The sequence below is a fragment of the Trichosurus vulpecula genome, chromosome 8 (genome assembly GCF_011100635.1).
Source record: "Trichosurus vulpecula isolate mTriVul1 chromosome 8, mTriVul1.pri, whole genome shotgun sequence".
In the NCBI taxonomy this organism is placed as follows: Eukaryota; Metazoa; Chordata; class Mammalia; order Diprotodontia; family Phalangeridae; genus Trichosurus; species Trichosurus vulpecula.
In genome coordinates, this window is record NC_050580.1 from 266,227,940 (window position 1) to 266,251,586 (window position 23,647).

Consider the following 23,647-nt stretch of genomic DNA (forward strand, 5'->3'; position numbering starts at 1 on the left):
ATTAAATATGAATGTCTCATATTATGGAGCAAATACACTGCACATTTAATAATCTCTAAAGTATAGAGAGCAATGCTGCAATCCTCCCAGTTCATTAAAGTGTGCAATATTATTTTCCAAATATATTATAAATGAAAAACCACAGGCTTAAACTACCTTTATAAGCATGCAGCTGCGGGGTACCATAAAAAAGATTACTATTTGTCATTTAAACTTTTTATGTTGTAATTATCACAACAGCTGAAAATCTGTTGGGGAAGATCGATGTTTTACTTGCAGCAGTCATGTATGTCTTACAATAGCATTTAAGGTGTACGAAAATTAAGGTTTGGCAAAAAATGTAATTTGAGCTGTTAATAACTAAAATACTGTGGAACTTTAAGGAGCTTTTTGATAAATGGACAAAATTAAATCATACTAAGCAAGGATGGTGCCTGGCACTTCTTAACCATTATCCAGCTGGTAGTGTTTCTTCCATTCAATAAGCTTTTATTAAGTGCCTATTATGTCACGGACACTAAGGAATACAAAGACAAAAACAAAACTGGCTGGGCTCTCAAGGAACTTACATTCTATCTATTATTTTATACAAGTAAAATATTACTAAAAAGTAATGCCCACAATTGAAAATAAATTGAGAAATTAAGAATTCATCTTTATCGGCCACTAATTAGATTCACTAATTTGTGTAAAAATTTTATCAGTATATAATGAAGGCAAATTCTTTTTTCAACTTTCAGAAATTTATATTTACTTCTTGGAAGAGTGTAATGACCTTGCTATCTGGTATTCCCACCAAAGAATTTCCCCCAAATAATATTTTTGTCTTTGTTTCGATCACGACTCCTTTCAGAAAAGAAGTATTTTGAAGTCTGGGACTTTATCTTCTCTTTTACATAAAACACATTGTTTTTTCTGCTTCCCTCTCCCTTCCAATTTAAAGTACGTAAGACTTACATGTAAGCCTACTGAAAGCAACAGATGCACAACTGAAAACCTTTCCCCCATAATCTCCTCTGAATCAAAAGCAAATATTTAAAGAATATTTCAAAGCAAAATTTTATAACCATAAGGCACATTCTAAAAGATTACAGCAGTAAGTATCTAGTAGCCCTAACTATGGTACTACTTGTTAAGAATACTATTACAATGTTGAGCAACTTCTGAAAGGAGACACATTTCTTACCTGGATGCTCCAAATGCTGTACATGTGAAATAAAGCTGTCTAGTTTCAAATGGTATTAAGAAGGGACATTTGCTGGTTAACTGTTCACACCAGTCTGGCAGAGCCCCACTTGCTAGTGCCAATGGTTCCTGAAAATTATTGTATAAAACAATGGTCTCAGTACTATATATGAATTAACAGAAAAAGAGTAAATTCTGATATGTAATTAAGCAAATGCAAAGCGTGCTAAGGTCCAAATGAATAAAAATCATAAAAATCAGGTGGAGAAGAACATGTCAAAGAAAGGACTTCAAAAGCCCAGCACTTACAGTATTGCATAGTTCATTGGCCTGGTGTAATTACCTCAATCTGCTGCAAGATTTTCGTAGTGATTTTTTTGCTTGTGAATTCATCTGGTGGAAAATTAAACTGAAGCTGCTCATCTCCTTCTGTAAACATTAATAAAAATATAAAAACTTGACTTGCTTTTTAAATGGTGCTGAAGAAACCAGACAAGGTTCCTTACATACCTTCTTGGGAAGATCGTGAGTAAGGGTCACTCGCAACTATATACAGAATACGTAACAACTGTAAAACATCTTCTACTCCACATGAATTCTGACCATTGCCTGCTTTGGCCTGTGGCTGTTCTTTGACCAAACTAAGAATATCACAATTTTGAAAAGTAGAAATGGCTCCCTGGTTCAATCCAGACTTTGATCCATGTTCACAAAAATCCTATAGAAATAATTAGTAAAATTAATCATTAATTCATATTTTCAGAACAAATGAAAGGTTAAACCCATCATTTAAAAATGGTTACTTTATTAAAAGTTGCTGAAAAGATATGCCTTCTTGTCTATAAAAATAATGCATAACCCAGACAACAATTTCTTTTAATATTAAATAACTCTTTATATTTATATACATCTATATGAAATACACTTAAAAGAAATTTTACTAGCATCTAATTTTATAAGACCAAATTTTAAAATAAAATATTGGAACATGGACATTGTTAACTAAACAAGTTTCTAAGAACACCCCATTATCACTTTCCTCCTCATGAGAGGAACCTACAAAGCTGCAATATGAAGCACAGAGTCATTCCCCAATAAAACAGCATTTGGATGAGGACAAATACCTTGTATGCAGCTATGAGCTGAGAACAATTTCTGTTTTTCCTAATACTTTTATTAGTGCCGGTTAATTTCCAGTGGCGCAGGAAAGCGGAGTCTGCATTCTTCTGCAGGTAGGTTATCAAGTCATTCTTTGGTAATTCATCAGTGCCAAGGTACTGTTCCACATGCTCTATAGACCAGCAGCCCTACGACAGGAAGAACCAAATGTTGGTTTTTCCTGATTGTAAAGTCTGAGATATTTTACATGCATCACACTAAGATATCTTCAGGATCATGCATGTAATAATCAATAGCTTATATCTAATTTAAAACTTTAAATTTTGTTAGTATTGTGTTTTCCACATGGTGCACCTCACAAACAGCAAAATGCTGGTTACTGACTAAGAGCAAGAAATGAGAATTTTTAAAATAATAAAGAAAAAGTTCTTACCATCTTCCCATTTTCCTTTTCTTTGTCGGAATCCTTCATCTCTCTGTACATGATTCTAAATATGAAGATATTATCCAAATTAATTAAGCCTTTTCTTACAGTTTATTTCCAATGAAGTTTATTTATACTTTAATAAGGGGGATAACAGGTATAAAATCTTGGGAGAAGTTTTATGAACAGAAACAGAACAGGTAACTTCAAAACCAAGACAGGGATAAAGTAAGAGAGGTCGCTCATTGTAGAGAAAGATGTATGAACTGAGTATTTCATCATGAACACAAACCACGGACACAACAACTGCAGAAATCTTGATTAAGTCATAGTGTGCTGACAATGAACCACGGGAAAGAAATATAACAGAATGGAAAGCCATTTGCATCTGAGGTTATAGTAAAAGGATATTTTTAACATACGGCAATTAAGAGAGAAATTTTCAAAGACAAAAGCCAAAAATTAAAAGATGGATTTGGGAAGGAAGTAAAGTGGAGGAGGGAATCAGAGACTAGAAAAGGAGATTACTGCTCTGCTTACTTCCTTTTCCTTCCAAAAACTGAAGTGTTCCGTAAGAGATTTTGGTAGTAAATAACTACTTTTATATCGCATGCTTACTGTAACGAACGTCAACCATCAAATTACAAAACTATATCAATACAGATATTCTTTAATACCAATCAGTTTATAGTTCCTGTGACATTAAGTCTGATGTACAGATATGCTTTATACATAGTGAAGGGAAAAGGTCATCAGATAAGTATTTTTAAACAATTCTACAAATTTTGGTTTATAAAAACCAGAACCTGAACTAGTGTCAGAAAGAGAGTTCAAACTTGGGCTATTTCTCATCACATGCTATGAAAATCTAATTAAAAAAATCTCTTACGTGTATGTTGGTTCCCAAATACGCCTAAGTTTATCAGATTTCACATTGCCGTTACAGGAAAACTGAAGTAATTTTTGTACATAGTAGAAGATGGTTGATCTGAAGTTAGTGAGGGGCAATTCGACTTCACGAGTTGTTCCAAGACCTGTTACTTTCAAAGTAAGTGCTAATCGAGGTGATGGAGTACATTCAACTTCTTCTAAGAGCTCTGAGTGAGGTGTACCTACAAAATTTGAAAATCATATGAGAAACTTCACTACAATAAAACATACAACATAAAGCAGAAAACCCATTCCACCAGCACGAACAATATCTTATCTTCTAAAGGCAGGGCACCTTCTAACCTAAACTATTACATTTATGTATTACGGATTAGCCAGGTTTATTCAAGGACAATGTTATACTATAAAACATGCACCTACCTTCACAATCAAACAAAAATACCCTTTCCAGCTTTTTAAAGTACTTATTTAAATTGTTACTGCCCAATAGTGTTTCACCAAGATTTCCACAACATGGTTTTTTTTAACTTTACACAAAAATCTTCCACGACAATAGTTTATTAAAGACTAAATAGGAACAAGTCCTAAATTTTGTAAAATTAGCAGAAAAGTTAAACTGTTTCCGTATTCATCATAAGCTGTTTTGAAAACACTTCTCTTATTTAAATAAGGATAGAAATTTCAAGAAAATCAAATTTGTGATTTCAGAAAGTTATTTGTTCTTTATTATAATGAACAGCAACAGCTTGGAGTTATCAAAGTATTTTGTACCTGAAATCTTCCTATTTACATGATTTTATATTTTCAGGATGAAAAAGAACAGAACACTTCTGTTTTTGTTAAACCAATATCTTCTTTTCCTAAGTTAACTACGTGAATATTTTATTTAATGTCTAACAAACTAAACTAAAACTAATCAGAAGATATAAAATGCACACTATTCTCTCTACATACCAGGGGGTGGAATTTCTAGATCAGTTGTCTGTTGGACATTAGTACGACCGGGTCTAGGATCAAAAGCAGGCACTAATGCAGAAAACTGACGTTTTAGCACATAATCATCATCCCAAGTTCTCCGACGTCCTCCCTTAGTTTCATACTCTTCTTCTTCCTAAAAAAAAAAAATTCTCTATCAGCCAAACATTACCTGAGTAATAATTTTATGCATGCAAAAGAAATGCAGCGAAATGTTTCTAGGCATCAAGTTGGTTTCTTCACAGTCAATAATTTAGTATTACAGTACAGCCATAAATCACATGAGAGATAAGCAAATACAAATTTACATATGTAAAGATTATATACAAGACAAAAGGAATTATACGACCAAGGTCCCTTGGACTGTAACTAAAAACACGGGATATGCTAAATTTTAGTAGTTTAAGATCACATGCTCTCAAAAACCTACCTCATTTCCCCTAACTTTTTATTCCTGACCAACTCTATTAGTGAATAATAAGTGTCCGCTCTGATAATGTGTTGCTAAATTTTTTTATGGCAAAAACTACACAAGCTTAAATAAATACAACCCTCTAATTTAAGCTTAAAAAAAAAAGGAAAAAAGGTAAACCCCCTATTATAGTTACTGGATTGAAACCGAAGTGGCTAAACATATAGCACTTTCAACCAGCATAAGCTGTGCTTACATATGCTACTGGGATTTATATGTTAGCTTAGCCACTAAGAAACTTTTCTTAGCATGCCACAGAAAGTAATGAAACGTGACCTTGAGAGGCAAAGTACCGAAAACCAGAAACTTGGCCAGTGTGACCTCCCTGCTCCTCATGGCCAAGATGGAAGAGTTTGAGATAGACGCTGTGTCTCAGCTACCACAGCTATTCCCACAAGCGCCTCGCCCTGCCCTGCCCAAGTCCTTTTTCACAAGCCCAAGGAAGTAAAATGTCCAGGGACATATGTGTCCTAGAAAATGTCACCCGCTGTTCTGTGGAGATTCCTTTTATCTATCTCTACTCTTTACCTTAAACAACAGCATATTCTTCAAAGCTCTTTTTTGTTATTTGGAGTAAAAAATTATAAAATGTATTATAGGTTGAGGTAAAGGGGCTAAGGTTTAGGGATAAAGACAAGATAAACCTACCTGTTCCCCAAGGGGCCGGCTGCCTGCGCCAGCAGGGACCTGTGGCAGCTGCGATGTGACAGCATGGTGGGTCACATCAGAGCGGGAACCTGCCCGACGCTGCAGGGATGGACGCCTCAGGATCTCAAAAAAAAACAAGTGTAAAAGATTTGTTATTTCTCCTACCCCAACCAATTTTGCTCTGAAACAATCAATACACACTGATATATTAAAACTGGGAACTTTATCTCTATAGGTCACTTTCAGAAAAACTTAAAAAATGAATTGGTTTGTAAGTATCTCTCTTTTTGATCATAAAACTGTAACCAATTTATTATTCATTTTCTAAGCCACAGACACTAAAAATAGCTTCTATCTTTCCCCATTAAAAATTCATTTTATTAAGTTTGATCAAACAGAAGAGTTAACAGAGGGAGACCCAATATATTCAAGTTCTTATAAATTTTCAGGAACTGGACTTAGTTGGATAACTACGAAACAGTCCAATTCAGCCCACTAAAAAGAAACACACAAAAGAGCTGCATTGAGGTGCTATAATTCTCATAAAGAAAACATCTACTTCAATGCCATGGTGCAACTCTAAATCTGATAATCCAGCTTTTCTTCCTTATCAGTCAAAAACTCCATCAATGTGCACGGAACAGATTTTTTAATGCCCAATTCCCCCTCTAAGAGAGCTTTCCTCTGATTATCAAACTTCTACTTCCATGTGCTTTTCAGGGCACCACTTGATTTCCTGTTACCATAACTTCTTCATACTCCTGATCCTCCTGGTTGTCATCTTCATTCTCATCATCTTCTTCGTCGGGCTCAGGCAGGTCCTCATCGTCATCTAACTCTGCTAACAAGGTACTGGCACGACAACTATCGAGAAAATCTGGAGAATGACGGCAATCATTTCACTGTCAAAGTCATTGGTGAACTGACAAAAAATACCTGACAGAAATGCCTTTTATAGCCCAAAAACACATGATAAAAACAAGAAGAAAGCATGAAATTATACATGAAGGATCAAATGTGATGTAAAGGAGAATCTGTAGGGTAAATTGGCTACGAATAGGCAAGATGACGTTAATGAAGTAATCTAACAGAAGTGAGGTAGTAAAAATGTATTATTTTATCTATTTTTCTCATGGTCCACTGGAAGGGAAAATTATCTAATTGTACTGATTCTCCCTTTCTTCAAGCTGCGAGAAGGCACTCAAATAGCTAACAGGTGTTTCTTTTTCCTTCTTTACTCTAGGAATGCTACTGAAAATTTCTAACTAGATGTCTCACAAATTAAATTAGGCCTTCTAAATATTATTACACTAGCATTACAAAAGAGTGCCTTATAGATATGTTTAATAGAAATAAGAAAGGAAGAACCTAATGAGCCACAGCTTAACTTTCTTTTGTTCTATTCTTCCTATATTAACACATTCCCTTGCTGCATATATTTACACTATGTACACACATGTATGTATATACAGTCATCCATATGCGTGTGTTTGCATGTAAAGGTGTACATGTATGTATGTATGTCTGAATGTGTAGTAGCCAAGAATGATCTTTTACATTTTATAGAAAAGGTAAAAGCAGAGAAAGTCCATTATTAACCAAAAGAACAGCAGGAAACAGTTCCTGGTTCAGATCCTGAGCTAACTTACAAGAAAACAGTCTACATGGTTCCAGAGACATAACTGCAGAGTCACTAAAACACGAGAGGACGCAGAAGTTCAAAGAATACTATATACAAGAAAGAAATGGGTGGTCCCTTCCTTCTATGGACTGTTTTCACTTTATCATATTATAACTTGTTTGTACATAATTGTTCACGAGTCATCCCTTCCATTAGCCCCTTGAGAACTGGGGCTGGCCTGTATCTTTCTTTGTACCCTCAGCACTAAGCACAGTGCCTGGAACATAGTAGGTGTTTAATGCAAGTTTAATGATTGACTCGTAAAAATCTATGGTCTTGGATATCTATACACAAATGTACAGTAAAATAAGTGAGATGAACCGGACACCTTAAGGCAATGAGGAAAAGTTGGCCTGACAAGTATTAGGAAGATATGATGGAATAGGCCCCATGCCTGGAATATGGATCCAAAAAGAAAAAAGCGGGGTTACAGTGGAAAGACAGCACTGCATAATTAAGCCTATGTTGTTAGGCAGGACCAGACACAGCAGCCCTCAGAAGCTGGTACAGTCTTGGGCTACGCTGAGAAGCCTCCAGGAGAAAGAAGGTGAGAGAACCACTGGACTAGGCTTAGTCAACTGTTTCAGCAGGGAAAAAAGAAAAGAACCTACATGATTTCAAATATTTATAGGAGTTCTCTTTGTGTTGGCAAAGAAAGCCTGTCAACTGAGGAACGGCTGAACAAGTTGTGGTATACGACTGTGATGGGACACTGTAAGAAACGATGCGCTCGATGATCTTAGAAAAAAACAAGGACAGACTTGCACAAAATAATGAAGAGTGAAATAAGCAGAACCAAGAAAACACTGTGTACAGTAACAGTGATATTGTTTAAGACCAGCTTTGAGTGACCAAGTCATTGTGACCACAATAAATAACAAAATTAACTACACAGGATACATGAAGGAAGATGCTATCTGTATCCAGACAAAGAACTGACGGAAGTATAGAACGATCTTACGTATGTGTATTACGTATGCATGTACGTATGTATGTATATCTGTGTCTAATGGTAGCCATCTAAGGGTGGGGGGAAGTTTAAAAAAAGGGAAAAAAAGAAATTTACATGATAACATATGTATAAGGAATAGCAAATTGTACATAACGATTCGCAGTTTCATGTGCAAGCATCTTCTTTTTATTATACTATACTGTTATGGAAATGCTTGTTTTACTCCATAAACTAAATTTAAAAAAACAAACCAGTATTGTGTTCAGTTCTAGGCACTGCATTTTATAGAAAGTTCACAAATAAATGTAAAACACCCAGAGGAAACAAGAACGGTTGAGAGAAATGAATTCACAACGTGAACAGTTGAAAGAACTGGAAATATTTAATGCAAGGAAGAAACAACTCAGACAGTAGACGATAGCTATTTTTAAGAACTGTAAAGATGAAAATTACCAAAACTCAAATGTGGGCTTGATGTAAATAGATCAGATATCCATATTTGTGATTTCCTCAGTATAAGCAACTCCCAGTATAGAAATTCCCTCCACTGATGCAGATCAGCTACTCATTATTTACAACACTGGTCTTCAAAGCAGGGACCAGGGACCCTGGGGGACAGGGACACACCTTAACTCACCAATGGGAGGGTGGGAAGAAGGAGATTTGTCCCCACCACAACTACACCATCCCCCTAAAGCTCTCACACCACTGGTGTCCTGGGATTTCAACATTCCCCACAGCCTCGGGGCAGTTAAAACATAGACAAACACAACTAGGTGAAGGCCAAATTCTCTACAACCCTAACCCTAAGCTCCAGCATTTCCCACCCCCCATCCTTCCTCCACTCAGCAACTATAGCAGGTACTCCTTAACAGCAGCCTCAGCAGTCTGGAGAGGTAGCCTGAGGACAGCCCCACCACACCCACACTTTTTATTTTTGAGTGCTAAAGAATGAATAACCCAAGATAAGGAAGCTAGAAAGGCTAAGATCGCATTATCTTTCCTCCCAAATCCATCCCCCTTTAAACTTCTCTATTTCTGCTGTAGACACCAACATTCTTCCAGTTAGACTTGGTACTCCCAACCCTTTAATTCCCTGTACTCCTCCATTTCCCTCTCATCAGCTGCCAAATCCTTTCATTTCTGTTATGACCACACCTCCTGCACTTGTCCCCTTCACACAGCCTATCACAAAAGTCTCCTAACTGGTCTCCCTGCCTCACATCTGTCCTCCCCTCATCAATCTGTCCTCCATGAAGCCTCCAGAGTTCTGTTCCTAAATCGCGCTCTGACCAGCACACTCTCCTATTCCAGTGGTACCATAATGACTCAAAGTTCAAATATCATCTCATCTTTAGCAAATCCCTTTTAAATTTCTATTTTTGCAGACATTTTCTAACGTCTAAAATTATTAATACTTGTACATGTATATAATGTAAAAATAAATAAGCATTCACATACTGCGGTACATGTTCTTTTTTTAAACTGATATGAGTACGTGAACAAGAGTATGGAGATTACTGGCTTAGGATACTTAGACGTTAATGACTTGTGAACTTCTCTGCTTGACAGGCAAGTCTTGAAGCCAGGGTTTCCTAATCACAAGGTCAGTTTTTTATCCTCTATGACATACTGGGTCTTTACTAATAAAACTTACCCCAAAATGGAACGAGCTAGCTGCTCTGGGAGGCAGTTAATTCCTCCTCAGTAGAAGTCTTTAGGCAAAGTCTAAATGCCTGGTCAGGTTGTAAAGGGGAATTCTTGTTCACTTATGGAATTATATACTAGGAGGGCTCTGAAGTCCCTTCCAACTCAGCTTCTGCAACTTTCAGAAAATCAGAAAAAATTTAGATGATTTAGAGCTGGAAGAGACTTTAAAGATCATATAGTCCAACTCTTTCATTTTACATAAGAAACTGAGGCCTGCCTTACTTGCCCAAGATCACACAGATACTACATGTAGTAAGTGACAACTAAACTTGGGCCCAAATTTAGGGCCAGTACAACCTTCCTAATCATTTCCCTTCTCAACAAGCATCAATATAAAACAAATATATATCACAATAAAATACAAACTACGTTTTAGTTTAGTATTCAAGGGTTTCTACAATCTAGCTGCAAATTACATTTCTAGTCTCATCTCTCAGTACCCTACCCAGTGCTTCAAACTAGAATGACTTCTTTTACCTCCATGCTTTGCTGCACTAGATCCCTCACGCCAGAAACAGCCTTCCCTTGACCCAGTCTACTAAGGAAATCCTTCTCTTTAAGGCCAAGTCCAGGTACCACCTTTTCTTACATTTTCCCTGATCCCCTCTCTAAATTTCTTAGCCTACCTACCATGTTTGATTCTATACATTACCAATTTAGAACTTCTCTTACAGTTATTTGTTTGTGTCTCTTCTTCACTGGATTATAATTTCATAATAGGCTCATTCCTTTGCACATATCAGGCGCTTAATAAACGTTTGTGGAATTCAGATTTCATCAGGTTGAACCAAAATTTGCGTGGTTACAAAATAACAAAATTTAAATGTTAATGGAAGAAAGTAAAAGATCATATGGTTTGGAGGATGAGGCAGGGGAACCCTTAACATATTTACAATGTAGAAAACACAAGAAGAATCATTTTTATAAAAATCAATTTTAAAATACCATTTTAACATAGCCTATTCACCTGTACTTTTATTTCTTTTTCCTTTACTAAGACAGTTCCCCCAGCACCCTCTGCTTATCCAACGAAGGTATTTTACATTTTTTGTCTTTCCTATAAAAGAAACTATATGTCTACTTATTATAAAATTATGCCAATTAAAATATTTTTTTATTTCTTAAATCAACACATTTAAGTTATAACATAGTGAGCACTTCTTTAAACATTTTTAAGGAAAGGTCTACGTTCTCCCAGAGGAGAAAAAGAATCACTACATAAAACAGCCGACAACTTAAAACTTCACAATAACTTACCATACAACGAATATTCCGCTTCCTGACCTGTGTCACTCTCGCTCGATGTCGATGTGAGGCTGGTGGTTAAAGTGTTACTTAGTGACTGACCAACTGACAGAACGGTTGTGGCCGTGGCTACGTTGCTGCTGCTGGTGACGCTAGATGTTGACATCGTCACCGTAGACGTCGTACCGGTTGTAGTCAAATTAGGGAAACTTTGGGCACCCATGAGAGGAGAAGCTACAGGTTAAAAACGTGGTAAGTTAGAAATGAAAAACGTACCCGTGTGCACAGCAGCAGACAAGAAAACCAAAACAAGGAAAATCACTTTTACGCAGGCTTAGCAATAAACAGAACGGCTGTGAAGACTGAAAAGTAACCAAACTGTCTCATCGTACTATAATTTTCTCAAACCGTAACTAAAAGTGGCTGAATACGAACAGGAACTAAAATAATTCACCTTTTCGAGTCAAGTTTTCCAAAACAAATTACTTTGAATATTTAGTCACTTCAACTGGAACCGAAGCTTTTCCCCAGCTAAGACTAACTGAATGGAGAGCTAGGCAAAAACTGCATGAGACTAACCCTAACGTCTACGAAGTGCGGCTCCCTCTTACCACGCTCACCTTAGGAACCAAAGGCCGAAGTTTCTTTAGTTTAGAACAAGAGCAGCCGTGACTATTTACACTTTTTAAAAAGCAGTTTTTACATTTTTAAATAAAGTAGGCTGTCCGAAGACAGGACGTGGGACGGACTCGGCCCCCGGGCTGCAGCGAGCGAGCCTCGGTTCAGAGCCTCATTAATTTCAGCCCTTCGATACAGAAAGAAGCCCAAAACACGAGAGCGCGATCGGAATCCCGCGTTCCAAGCCCGGACGGCGAGGCTCACTTACTTGCCGCGCTCATCACGCTCCTGCCCAGGGTGCTGGTGTTGTTGTCGCTGCTACTCCGGCTCAGATTCATGTTGTTGGTGGCGTTGGTCCGCGCTATGTTCGCCACTCTCCTGACAAAAGACTCCAGGCTGGAAGTTTCCCTAGAGGACAAGTTGGGAACGCTGGCGCTAGAGCTCATCGGGGCCCCGGCGGCCAACAGGGAACTCACTGAGAGTCTGTTACTCGCTGAGGAGCTAAGGGGTCTCTGCGAAGCCGCGTCTTTGTTAGTCAACTCGGACACTGAGCTAACATCGGGAGAGCTGACGCTCACGATCCCCATGGATATGGCGCTAGACTCTCCGGCGCGAGCGGAACTATCGGGACCTAACTTTCTCTCGGCATTCTCACTTCCTGCGTCCGCTGTTAAGGTGCTGGTGCTCGCGCTGGAGGAGGACCCTACTTCAGCAGACGAGAGAACGACCACCGGCTCATGGACATCAGCTCCTGAAACTACACTCTGTTCCATTACACTCTCTGATCTCCGCTCCATTTTGGTCGAACCCAAGCTGATGTCGCTGCTACTGGCCACGCTACACACAGAGCTGCTGCTTCCTTTTCTACTTGTGGAACCTGCAGCAGCTGAGGTCTTGTCTGGACAGTTGTTTTTCACCAAGCTGCTCCATGATTGTGTTGTGCCTGAAACAGTGGATGAAACAGGTTTGGGTGATGCCGCTGTATCAGGGTCGTACCCTGGTGCAAGCTTGAGGTCAAATTTTCCTTCTGCGCCCATACGGTAAGAGTTTGAGCCACCAGCATCCCAGGTGACATCAATCCAGCCTGGAAAGGGACAGGAGTTTGTGAGACCCAACACAAAGCAGACAGGAGCGTGTCAGACAGAAGCTCCGCAACACGGGATCAGCTTTGTATCTCTGAGTTACTAGAAGTCATTAAATAACTTTCGTCTGCCAACTAAAATTAAATAGGAGATGTGAAAATTCAATCCATTTAAACCCTTTGTCTCCATAAGGTCACCAATGTCACCACAAGGCCAGCATTCTCTGGGTCATATGATTATGAATAGGAGCTGGAGTTGGAGGAAACCTGGGTTCAACTAGCTGTGTAACCAGAAGCAAATCGCTGATTTATCTTAGCCTATGTCTACTGTGAGAAATGCAAACTCTTATAGGCCAGCTATTTACAAAATCAATTCCGAGCAAAATTTTTACGTTACACTTCGGAAAAAAGTGTTAAATTCTACATTCTACTCTTTTTCTACTTTTTGACAGTTTGATCATATACATAGAAAATGAACAGGGAATTTTATTCCCAGTGAGGGTTTCTGTTTCATTTTTCTAAGTGAATGCTTGTACAAGCACTCAGGAAAGGAACAAACCTTTTTTCACTATGCTAAAGAAAATTATACAGTCAGGTGGTCAGTCTCTCTCTGGAAAAACACAAAATCATGTAAAATAAAAAAACTGTTGGTTCATTGATAATATTTTGCAAAAACTGAAGGAAGCCTTTAAATTTTTACCAATCCATGGGAGAACATTACAAATAAAACATTGACTTTTCAAAGTAACGACAATTTTTGTCATTTTGGTCAGATTTCGAAGTTCAGAGATTCTTTTTAGTGGAGCCTTATTATAAGATGGATTAGGCATAGAAAATTTCAAAGCCAGTGATTTGGTCCGTAATTATTATATACTGTATGTATCATTTGTGGGCATGTTAAAATGAATCGTAATAAAGAATTATAATCTTTCAATCTGTATTAATATGTACCTGAAAAAGAAACCATTTTAATATAAAATAGAGGTAATCAAATTTAAAAGTCATGAGTTAAACATTAAACTGATTTGAGAAAGAAGAAAGTTTAACAATCTTTAAGATTTATAATCTAAGAAGAAAAATGTGTACTACATACTTTCTTTTCTTGAACATAAAAAAGCTACGGCCATTTTCCCATTTCAAACTGTATCTGAGGCAGGTACGCGGCACAGCGGATAGAGTGTTAGACTTGGAATGAGGAAGACCTGGGTTTGAATCCTGCCTCAGACGTTATGTCACCCTGGACAAGGCATTTAACCTCTCTTTGCATTAATTTTCTCATCTGTATACTGGAGAAAACAGTAACAGCACTTCCCACCCGAGGCTGTCGTAAGGACCAAGTGGGATGACACAGGTAACATGCGCTATAAACGTTAAAGCAACACGCATGCTGGCTACTAATATTGGGGTAATACATTATTTCATGTTTTTATCTGTCTCTCACTCAAGAGATGTAATTAATATCGAAACAAAATGTTTGCCCAGGATCTATCTATGGAAAAGATTTTAATAACTCGACCACTTTAAAATAGTTTGAACATTATAAGCAAAAGGAAGAAGTAAATGCATGGTCACTTTAAATATTATTGGTCCTCTTAGAACACCCCTGACTGTATACAAAATATAGGCAACTCAATTATCCAAGGGAGTTAATTATATGGATTTGAGCATGTTCACAGAAAATTGTAACTGGATTTAATTTGCTTTATTTGACTAGCCTCTTAATTGGCTTTGCCTGCACAGTAGCCCTTTGAAATTCACACATTTCTTCTCTTGCAGAGAAAGAAATGGGAGAGGCGGGAGATTTTAGAAATATGTTCTCTGTTCTCTTTAGTTCCTTCCCAAACAGACAGGACCAAACTTACAAACCAGTTATATTATTAAAAATGCAGTTTTAAGTTAATTTTTTGAAACTAAAAACACATTTTCCCATAGAAACATCATAACAAATAGTTGTGAGGTTATTCAACAAACCCTTATCAAACTTACCAATCATTGTATATTATTAGTTCTAGAGAAGATAACTGATATGCATACTAATGTTTCTATGGAGAAAATACAGAATTCTAATTTGGGAGGCCAGACAGCAGGAATAATGATTCAGCTCTGTAGCAGTGGTGGTAGCACCCATCAAACCTGGGACAAGAGGTCTGATGAAAAACAAGGTAAGAGTCTGGTAAGGGGGACTGAGATTAGGGGTGGGAGAGTATGCACAAAGAACTCCTGCTGGTATAAACTATAAATACCACTTCAATCAACTTAATTGAGTTTTTTCTTCAAAAACCTGAGGAAATGGAATGCCTATTCTTCTTTCTCGACAGTTTTTTTTAAACATTTAGATTTCTGATCTAATTAGATTTCATTATGTTGTACACTAAATTCAACAAGTGAGTATTTCTTTTGACCTCCTAAAAGTACCACAGGGAGAAGAGGTAATAGCTTGGTTTCAGCTCTGGACCCTTAAGATTTAAAAAGATCCAAACTCGTTTTTTTTAATACAACTATCCAGCAATTTTTAACAGTGATTCCATTCCTTAGTACTTCTAACTGTGTGTTTATCTAACACTTATCTTGTACAAATATTTGATTTGATTTCTGGATTCTCTCTTCTGTTCCATTAGTCAATCTATGCTTTTCCCAATACTCGACAGTTTTTATAATAATTATTCTATAACTTTTTGAGTTTGGACAGTGCTAGTTTATTGGTTTGGTTTATCATAGGTGTTCATTATATTACTGTCCAACTTAGTTTTTCCATGTGAATTTTTTTTTTTTTTTTTTTTGGGCAGAGGAAGGCATTTATTATACTTCTCACAAGAGTGGGTGTAGTGCTCACAGGAACACTCACCTCCATGTGAATTTTAATAGAAACTCTCTACTATATATTTTACTATAAGTTCACCTAATTATATGAAATAACCCATTGGTATGTTTACTGATATTTCATTTAATCTGCAAGTTATTTTGAAAAAAAAAAAATTTTATTTTATTTGCTCAACCTAACCATGAGTAGGTAATATTATGGCATTTGTCTGTCAAAATCATTCATACTATTTTTGTCTAGTTCCCCTTTATGTTTCATCACAGTTAATGCCCAAGAGAGTTGGAAACTAGGGGGGTGCCTATCATTTGGGGATGGCTGAACAAATTATGGTCTAAGAATTAAACCCCACCGTTAGAAGACATGATGAAGGGGACATTTTTAGCAAAACCTAAGAAGACTTCCATGAAGTGATAAAGAGTGAAGCAAGCAGATTCAAGAGAAAAATTTACACCAGAACATCCACGTTATACAAACAAACACTGGCACACTTAGTAACTCTGATCAATTCAATGACCAACCACGACTCCAGAGGAACAACAGTGAATCACGCTACCCGCCTCCTGACTGAGAGGCTACAGGTTTAGGGAACTCACTAAGACATTTTTGGATGACATCACTGTGGGGACTGCTTTGCTTGTCAGTGCATTTTTATTTCTAGGAGGTGAAGGAAAAGGGAAAGGAAAGAAATGCTTGCTGATTCAAAGAACTAAAATGTTACTTAAAAAATAATTAAGATAAGGATCTTTTTTAAAAAAAAGTTAACCACACACAAAAAAGCTAATATTCAACATGTTAGTGTTATTAAGTAATTTAAGGGGGAAACGTGAGTATGACATGAGTCCCAAGAAAGAACAAGGGCTGAAACTTCTAGAGAGAAAATTTGTGGAAAAAGAAAAAAATGGAGAGGTGTTCCACCAAATGCAAACAAAAATGGAAAGGAACACAACTTTAGATGACCCAAAATCCCCTATCAACATGTAAAAGTTTTTCATATTTGACTTTACGATAGGATTAAGTTGGTTTTCACTGAAAATTAATTTGTACAGACACAACCTCTCTCCCTAGTAACCATTTGATAATTATTTTATAAGCTACAAAAACACATATCTCATACACAAAGTCTCTCTAATATAGAGAGTGTCCAGCAAAACTGTTATTAGTAATTCTAATCTTAGAGATTCAAAACCCTAATTCTCTATGTGCCTCGAGCCAATAGAATCAAGCCCCTCTCCCCTGCAGAGTTGCACCAGGTACACCCTGACTACTGCTAAGTACAAGACAAATCAATCTATCTTGGCTCTTTCCTTGGCACTAAAATTCATTTAAAAAAATGTGCTCTCATTCATAGAGAATGTGTGCCGAAACATAAACAAAGTTCTTATTTTGGCTTTTTTAAATGGTCAGTTTACATGCATAATAGCTGACTACTGTTTTAAGGTACATGAGCAAGAAAAAATGGAAAATTCACTTCTTATTGTTTTCATTTGGCAAGTCTCTACTGAAAAGGACCCACATACTTTCACCATTTCTGATATTCTGATCAGCATTACAGGATAGAGTAAACTAAAAACCACACCAAGAGCTGCTCACAGTTCAAAACAGCCATTTCTTAAGGGAATGGGGATATTAACTTCAGCAGCAACACTCTAATGTAGTTCTGACATATATTTAGATAACACTGAACTTATGGAAATAAATGATAAGGTAAAACAATCAACAGAAAATTTACTCCACGAATTTAACTCTTGCGGAGGTCTCACAAAGAAAGGGAATGGTAGGAGAAAAGGAAAGTTGATCACACAGATCCCTCATGTTCTTGTGCAATAGGAAGTTTTTAAAATGCTTTTTAATAGGATTTGCAGTACCAAGAAAATAAATACTGCATGATCCTAGTGAAGCCAGAAAGACAAGAAATCTACAGGCTATCATAAAATAAGAGACAAGGAAGAACATCGCAGCTGCTAAGAAAAGACACATCTGTAAGTTACGTGCACGACAAAGCAACAGTAAAATTTCAGCTCCTTTTCCTTACACCATCATAGTTATCACATGTTTAAAATCACCAATATGCAGAGATAGCTTGGGATCTGCCTACTTCAATTCTTTGTAAAATAAACCACGGCTGCTATTATAATCATCAGAAGTGTCACAATCCTGAAAAAAAAATTCGGAATATACCTATTCAGTCTCTGAAATATTAGTGAAACGGAGAGAAAAAAGCACAAATCAATTCCAAGTTTTGACACAAAATAAATGATATTTTTAAAAAGCCCCTAACTCTCAAATTCACAGGCACCTACTGACCATTGTGTAGCTCTCCTGTGACAGTGCCTTCTCCTTGTGGGCTGCCATCCTGATCTCTCCATTTCCAATCTATTCCTCGTATTACCCGGGCTCCAGGAACCATGTACTTCAAGACTTGGGACCGGACTAGCCGTCGCTGCCTTCTCAAGTTAGCCTCTGCTTCTTTAGCTGCTTTTCCTATGAAATGACAATTCCAACACTGTGACAAACAACTCACATTTGACAACAGTTAATTTTCTATCAACACTGGAAAAAATCCCTCCGTATCATTTCTATACCGAGCTGATCTTCGCACACTCCATTCACAGCGCCGTAAAGTTCCAACCCAGATAAAGAGAGGTAGTGTGTTTGGCCGCTGGCGTTCTTCCCCATTTGTTTGATTCTCACATGCCTCCACCCTTGCTTTTCCTCCTTTGGTGGATCAAGAGGCCATGTTGCCGTTGACCTTTTTAAGAGTCGAGAAAAATATTTTTAAAAGAACAATAAAAGTTTTAAAATGAACTTCAAAATGTTGCTATTTAATTAATATAGTGTAAACTCTCATCAAAAATAGGCCAGATAAATCAGTTAAAAGGGCAGATCTGCTTAGTACACTGAATTCTTGGCTTTGTCAAGAAATATTTGACAACTCCCCCACGAAACCAATATGTAAAATTCCTTACAATTATGTCAAAAGAAAAAAAAATTTAAGCCCCCCCCGTAACAGATTTGATACGCAAAATGCAAATATATGACATTTTATATCAATGTATTTAAACTAACTTCAAAGCAATGCTTAGAACAGTGCCGGGCATATAAGTGCTTAAAAAATGTTTCTGACTGATCTGAATGTTCTATATGTCTTTAACGCCCAATTTTCTAATATGCAAGTTGAGAATACATACTACATTAATAAATTCCAAATTCTAAACAATTGCTTTTATAAAATATATTTTCCTAAAAAATCATACAGAAAAATAACCCTAAAATACCACATATACAAAGAAACAAATCCTCAAACAAGGACGATCCTCAACTAACCCCGGTTCATTCAGACTACAATCATCAACATGCGTATACAAGGTAGTCCAGTTCTGTCCGTCTTTGGATACTTGGAAGACCCAGTTTCTAAGTGCAGATCTTCCATAACCACGAGCATGGCGCAATGTATATGCTGATGGAATTACCCACAGACCGAGATCTATGGCAAACCAAGCATTCTTATCGTCGTTGCTATGACAATTAAGCGCCGAACTGTCCCGGCTTAGGATGTCTTCTAAGCGGCCATAAGGCAGATTTCTTCCTTCTGACGATGTTACTACCACCAATCCATAGGCTGCTGGATTTACCCATTCGTATGCTGTTCTAAAGATATAAAATCAAAATATTAGGAAAATGTTAGTGCTGGTTATATTGATTCCTTCTATTTTTTACAAAGAGGAATGAGGGAAACCTGCGAGTTAAAATGGAAATGCCACAGGTAGCAATATTCACAATTAAGTATCTTTCAGTCTCATTAAATAATTTTAATACGTTTTCATCATCTTCGGATGATCAATTATTAAATGCATCCAAATATATTTAAAACAATTATGAAAACCTGGCTGATTCCATCATGATGACTTCACTTATTTGCCCCCACTGACAGCTAATCTTGATACCACAGAAGGTAATCGATAAAAGGTGAATCTTGAAGCTCACCTCATCTAACCCTTCGCTTTACAAAACTCACCTCAGTTTTTATATTGTTTGAGAAATGACATTTGTATTTGTATTTACAGCTGCCCATCCAACTCCCAATCTCAGAAAAATAAACAAACAACAAACATCGCTCTAACTACTACTGACCTACATGCTGCTTACAGAGACTTTGGGGGAATGGTTTTTGCATGCAACTCAAGTTTCCTCAATGAAAATATATGAGAAGGAAAAAACACAAATTTTTTGCAGAAAATTTACTGTGGCTGCACGGTCACAAAAAAATGAGCGTGGCCAAGAACAGAAAGTATGGCGTTTGACCGAGCAGAGCAAAAGGTAGTCCGAAATACCCTTTTGACACTATCTGTTTTTCCTCACATATCCTAATTACACAAGACCCCCTGATAAATCTGACTAAAAAACCTTAATTGTTCAACAAGGGCCAGAAAACCAACAAGGTCTTACAAAGAGGGTGGGGAGGAAGTGTGCCGTCTATCCAGATATAGGTAGGTAAGTAATAAGTGATGGACACACAAACGAGACAGTCCCTAAACTAAAAGAGCTTATACTCTACTGCAATGCATCCTACAGGCAACAGGGACCAAGATTAATTTGGCAGCTTTGCAAGCAGATTAGAGAGGGAGGAGGCTGGAGGCACAGGGAATTTTGGTGAAGACATCATTTATGATAAAGACACCCTTCTCCTGGATAACTCCTTTATTTGAGGTCTTCAAATGTGATTTTAAATTGGCCAAGTCCCTGAGTGCCCTTTAAACCTGTTATCCCAGCCCCCTACCCAGGATACATCGTCTTATGTCTTGAGTGAAGTCCAAGAGTCCTTTCCAACTTTAATAGTTAAAATTTACATAATACATTGGGCACAGGAGTGATAAGGTCTACATGTGGCAGGTCAATTGCTGTTGCCAATGAAGGTAGGAAGGCTATGACATTCAGGAGAAGCATCACAAGTACACAATGAACTGGGCCCATAAATGAGTCAGATGGGGAACTCTTACTGTATTGCATTTGGAAAACTGCACCTGTTTTCAATAATACACAAGCGATAGCAGAAAATAAGTCATTTTCTCTTTATGATTCCAATTTTAATCTACAAACACACTGGAAAAATCTGACAACTACATTTCATACCAAACTCTCTGCAGGCCCATTTCACCCTCAAATGCATCTCTTAAACAATGTGCTATAAAGGGTGTGAACACACACACACACACAAAATAAAAACAAAATGAAGTTCCTTCATCCATATAACCAAGAGCAGATGTTCCAGAAGTAATGTTTTATGGTATTAAGACTGGCTGTCAGCCAGAACATCAAAGCAGATATGTGCCGCCACTTGCCGCCAGCAGCCGTGGCCACCAGAGAGTGAAAAGATTACACAGGCCAGGCGGGACAGTAAAGGACAGCTCCATTTATTAAACTGAGGGACAGGGCTTATATATGTTTTCAGGCAAGCAGATCAACAAGTTCCTGTGTGAAAACATTTGCACTGCATGATTTCCTCCAGCTTTGTTCCCCTTTTGCAGTAAACAATATTGTGTTAATAGCCCACAGGTGGTGTTTAGGTGGTGCCCTGGGAGCTTTGGAAAGAGTACTTCATTCTGAGCAGCACGTGTAGACGGGGTTTTGGAGAGCCCAAGTTCTGAGTTATCAGCCCAAGGGCAAGAACAGGCCTCACAGAAAACCCGGCCTGTATCTTATCCTAGAATGGACTTTCTCAGAGCTGGCCCTCTACAGACATGAGGTTGTGAGAACATGAACCAGGTGCTCTCCATGCTCTAGTGCCGACCTCTTCCAGTCCAATCTTCAGGGATTTGGGGATGACGCCCAGTGCAGTATGTCCGGCCCGAGAACTAAATGTCATTGGGACATTTCAAACTGTACGTCTCAGACAAACTGAAATTTAACACGACCCAAAACAGAACTGATTATCTTCCTTCACAAACTTCCCGCTTCCAAGCTTCTTCGTTGCTGTAGGGCACCACTTTCTTCCCAATCTCTCCCGTATGTTACCTTGGCATCACACTCTCCCTCATCTCACATCAATACTCAGTTGCCAAATATTACCGTATCTACCCTCGCAACATCTTTAAATCCAAGTTATTCTCTCTACTTGCAAAATTTGGTTCACCTTAGCTCAGTCCCTCATCACCTCTTAACTGGACCAGGGGTTAGTAAAGCTTGAAGCAAAGAGAGGTTTTTACATTTTTAAATACGATAAATTTTTATTTTAAGATACAATAACATTTTATTTCTGCAATTAGATGATGCAGTGGATTGAGAGCTGGGTCTGGAGTCAGGGAGGCTCATCTTCCTGAGTTCAAATCTGGCCTTGGACACTTACTAAGCTGTGTTACTCTGAACAAGTCACTTAATCCTGTTTGCCTCAGTTTCCTCATTTGTGAAACGAGCTCCAGAAGGAAATGACAGACCACTATAGTATCTTTGCCAAGAAAACCCCAAATGGGGTCATGAAGAACTGGAAACAACTGAAAATTGACTGAAACAAAAAAAAAATGTAAAAAATACGAGGAATTCTGGCCAAGATGGCTGATTGAATAGAGGTAGAAAACCCGGATCCCCAAACTCTACTCTAGCAAAATCTTAAAAATAACACCACACAATATGCAGGTCAACAAAAATCGTTTAGGAGATAAAAATTCAAATGTTCTGAATGAGTATATATGATGCACAACTCACAGTGAAAATACAGGTTCTCAGCAAGGAATAGTTTACTTGTCAGTTTTATGGAGAAGGGAAGATTTCACGACCCACAAGAGATAGAGAACATTACAAAATGCAAAATGGATAATTTTGATTATGTTAAATTGAAAAGTTTTTGTACAAACAAAGGCAAAGCAACAAAGATTAGGAGGGAAGCAGAAAATTGGGAAAGAATCTTTACCACCAGTGTCTCTGATAAAGGCCTCAGCTCTAAAATATACAGGGAACTGAGCCAAAATTATAGGAATACAAGTCCTTCCCCACTTGAGAAATGGTGAAAGGATATGAACAGACAGTTTTCAGGGGAAGAAATTAATGATATCTAGAGTCATATAAAAAAAAGTTCTAAATCACTACTGAATAGAGAAATGCAAATCAAAACAACTCTTAGGTACCACATCTCTCCTGTCAGACTGGCTAACATGACAAAACAGGAAAATGATAAATGCTGGAGAGGATGCGGGAAAATTGGAACACTGTTACATTGTTGGTGGAGTTGTGAACTGATCCAGCCATTCTGGAGAGCAATTTGGAACTATGCCCAAAGGGCTATAAAATTGTTCATACCCTTTGACCCAGCAATACCACTGCTAGGGCTGTGTCCTAAAGAGATCACACAAGTGGGAAATGGACCAGTATGTACAAAAATATTTATAGCAGCTCTTTTTGTGGTAGCAAAGAATTGGAAATCAAGGGGATGCCCCTCAAACGGGAATGTCTAAACAAATTGTGGTCTATGAATGTCATGGAATACTACTGTGCTATAAGAAATGAAGAGCAGGCAGACTTCAGAAAAACCTGGAAAGACTTATATGAACTGATGCTGAGTGAGGGGAGCAGAACCAGGAGAATGTTATACACGATTATAGACACACAGTCTCTGTAACGACTAACTTTGATAGACTTGACCGCTCTCACCATTGCAAGGTTCAAAGACAGTTTCAAAAGACTCATGATGGAAAAAGCTATGCACATCGAGAGAAAGAAGTATGGAGTCTGAATGCAGATTGAGGCAAACTATTTGCTCTCTTTTATTTACGTTTATTCAGCTTATATTTGTACTGTGTAAATTCACTATATATTTGTCTCCTGAAGTAAGGAA

The 23,647-nt window shown here is 37.6% G+C and overlaps 1 protein-coding gene across 4 annotated transcripts in view; it reads right to left on the reverse strand.

Moving 5' to 3' along the window:
- The window catches only part of HECTD1 (HECT domain E3 ubiquitin protein ligase 1), a 104,638-nt gene that overhangs the window by 10,023 nt on the left and 70,968 nt on the right, over positions 1-23,647 (reverse strand). For 2 of the 4 annotated variants that reach the window (XM_036736763.1, XM_036736764.1), the window contains exons 22-35: positions 19,147-19,470; positions 18,405-18,571; positions 18,127-18,303; positions 12,189-13,004; positions 11,315-11,536; positions 6,458-6,591; positions 5,715-5,837; positions 4,574-4,730; positions 3,618-3,840; positions 2,738-2,792; positions 2,310-2,492; positions 1,696-1,903; positions 1,529-1,614; positions 1,187-1,314 (exon numbers count right to left, since the gene is read on the reverse strand). In XM_036736763.1, the coding sequence (XP_036592658.1) occupies positions 1,187-1,314; positions 1,529-1,614; positions 1,696-1,903; positions 2,310-2,492; positions 2,738-2,792; positions 3,618-3,840; positions 4,574-4,730; positions 5,715-5,837; positions 6,458-6,591; positions 11,315-11,536; positions 12,189-13,004; positions 18,127-18,303; positions 18,405-18,571; positions 19,147-19,470 (3,003 nt within the window). The remainder of the gene's footprint in view (positions 1-1,186; positions 1,315-1,528; positions 1,615-1,695; positions 1,904-2,309; positions 2,493-2,737; positions 2,793-3,617; positions 3,841-4,573; positions 4,731-5,714; positions 5,838-6,457; positions 6,592-11,314; positions 11,537-12,188; positions 13,005-18,126; positions 18,304-18,404; positions 18,572-19,146; positions 19,471-23,647) is intronic. The other 2 variants (XM_036736766.1, XM_036736765.1) reach the window with 2 other exon arrangements.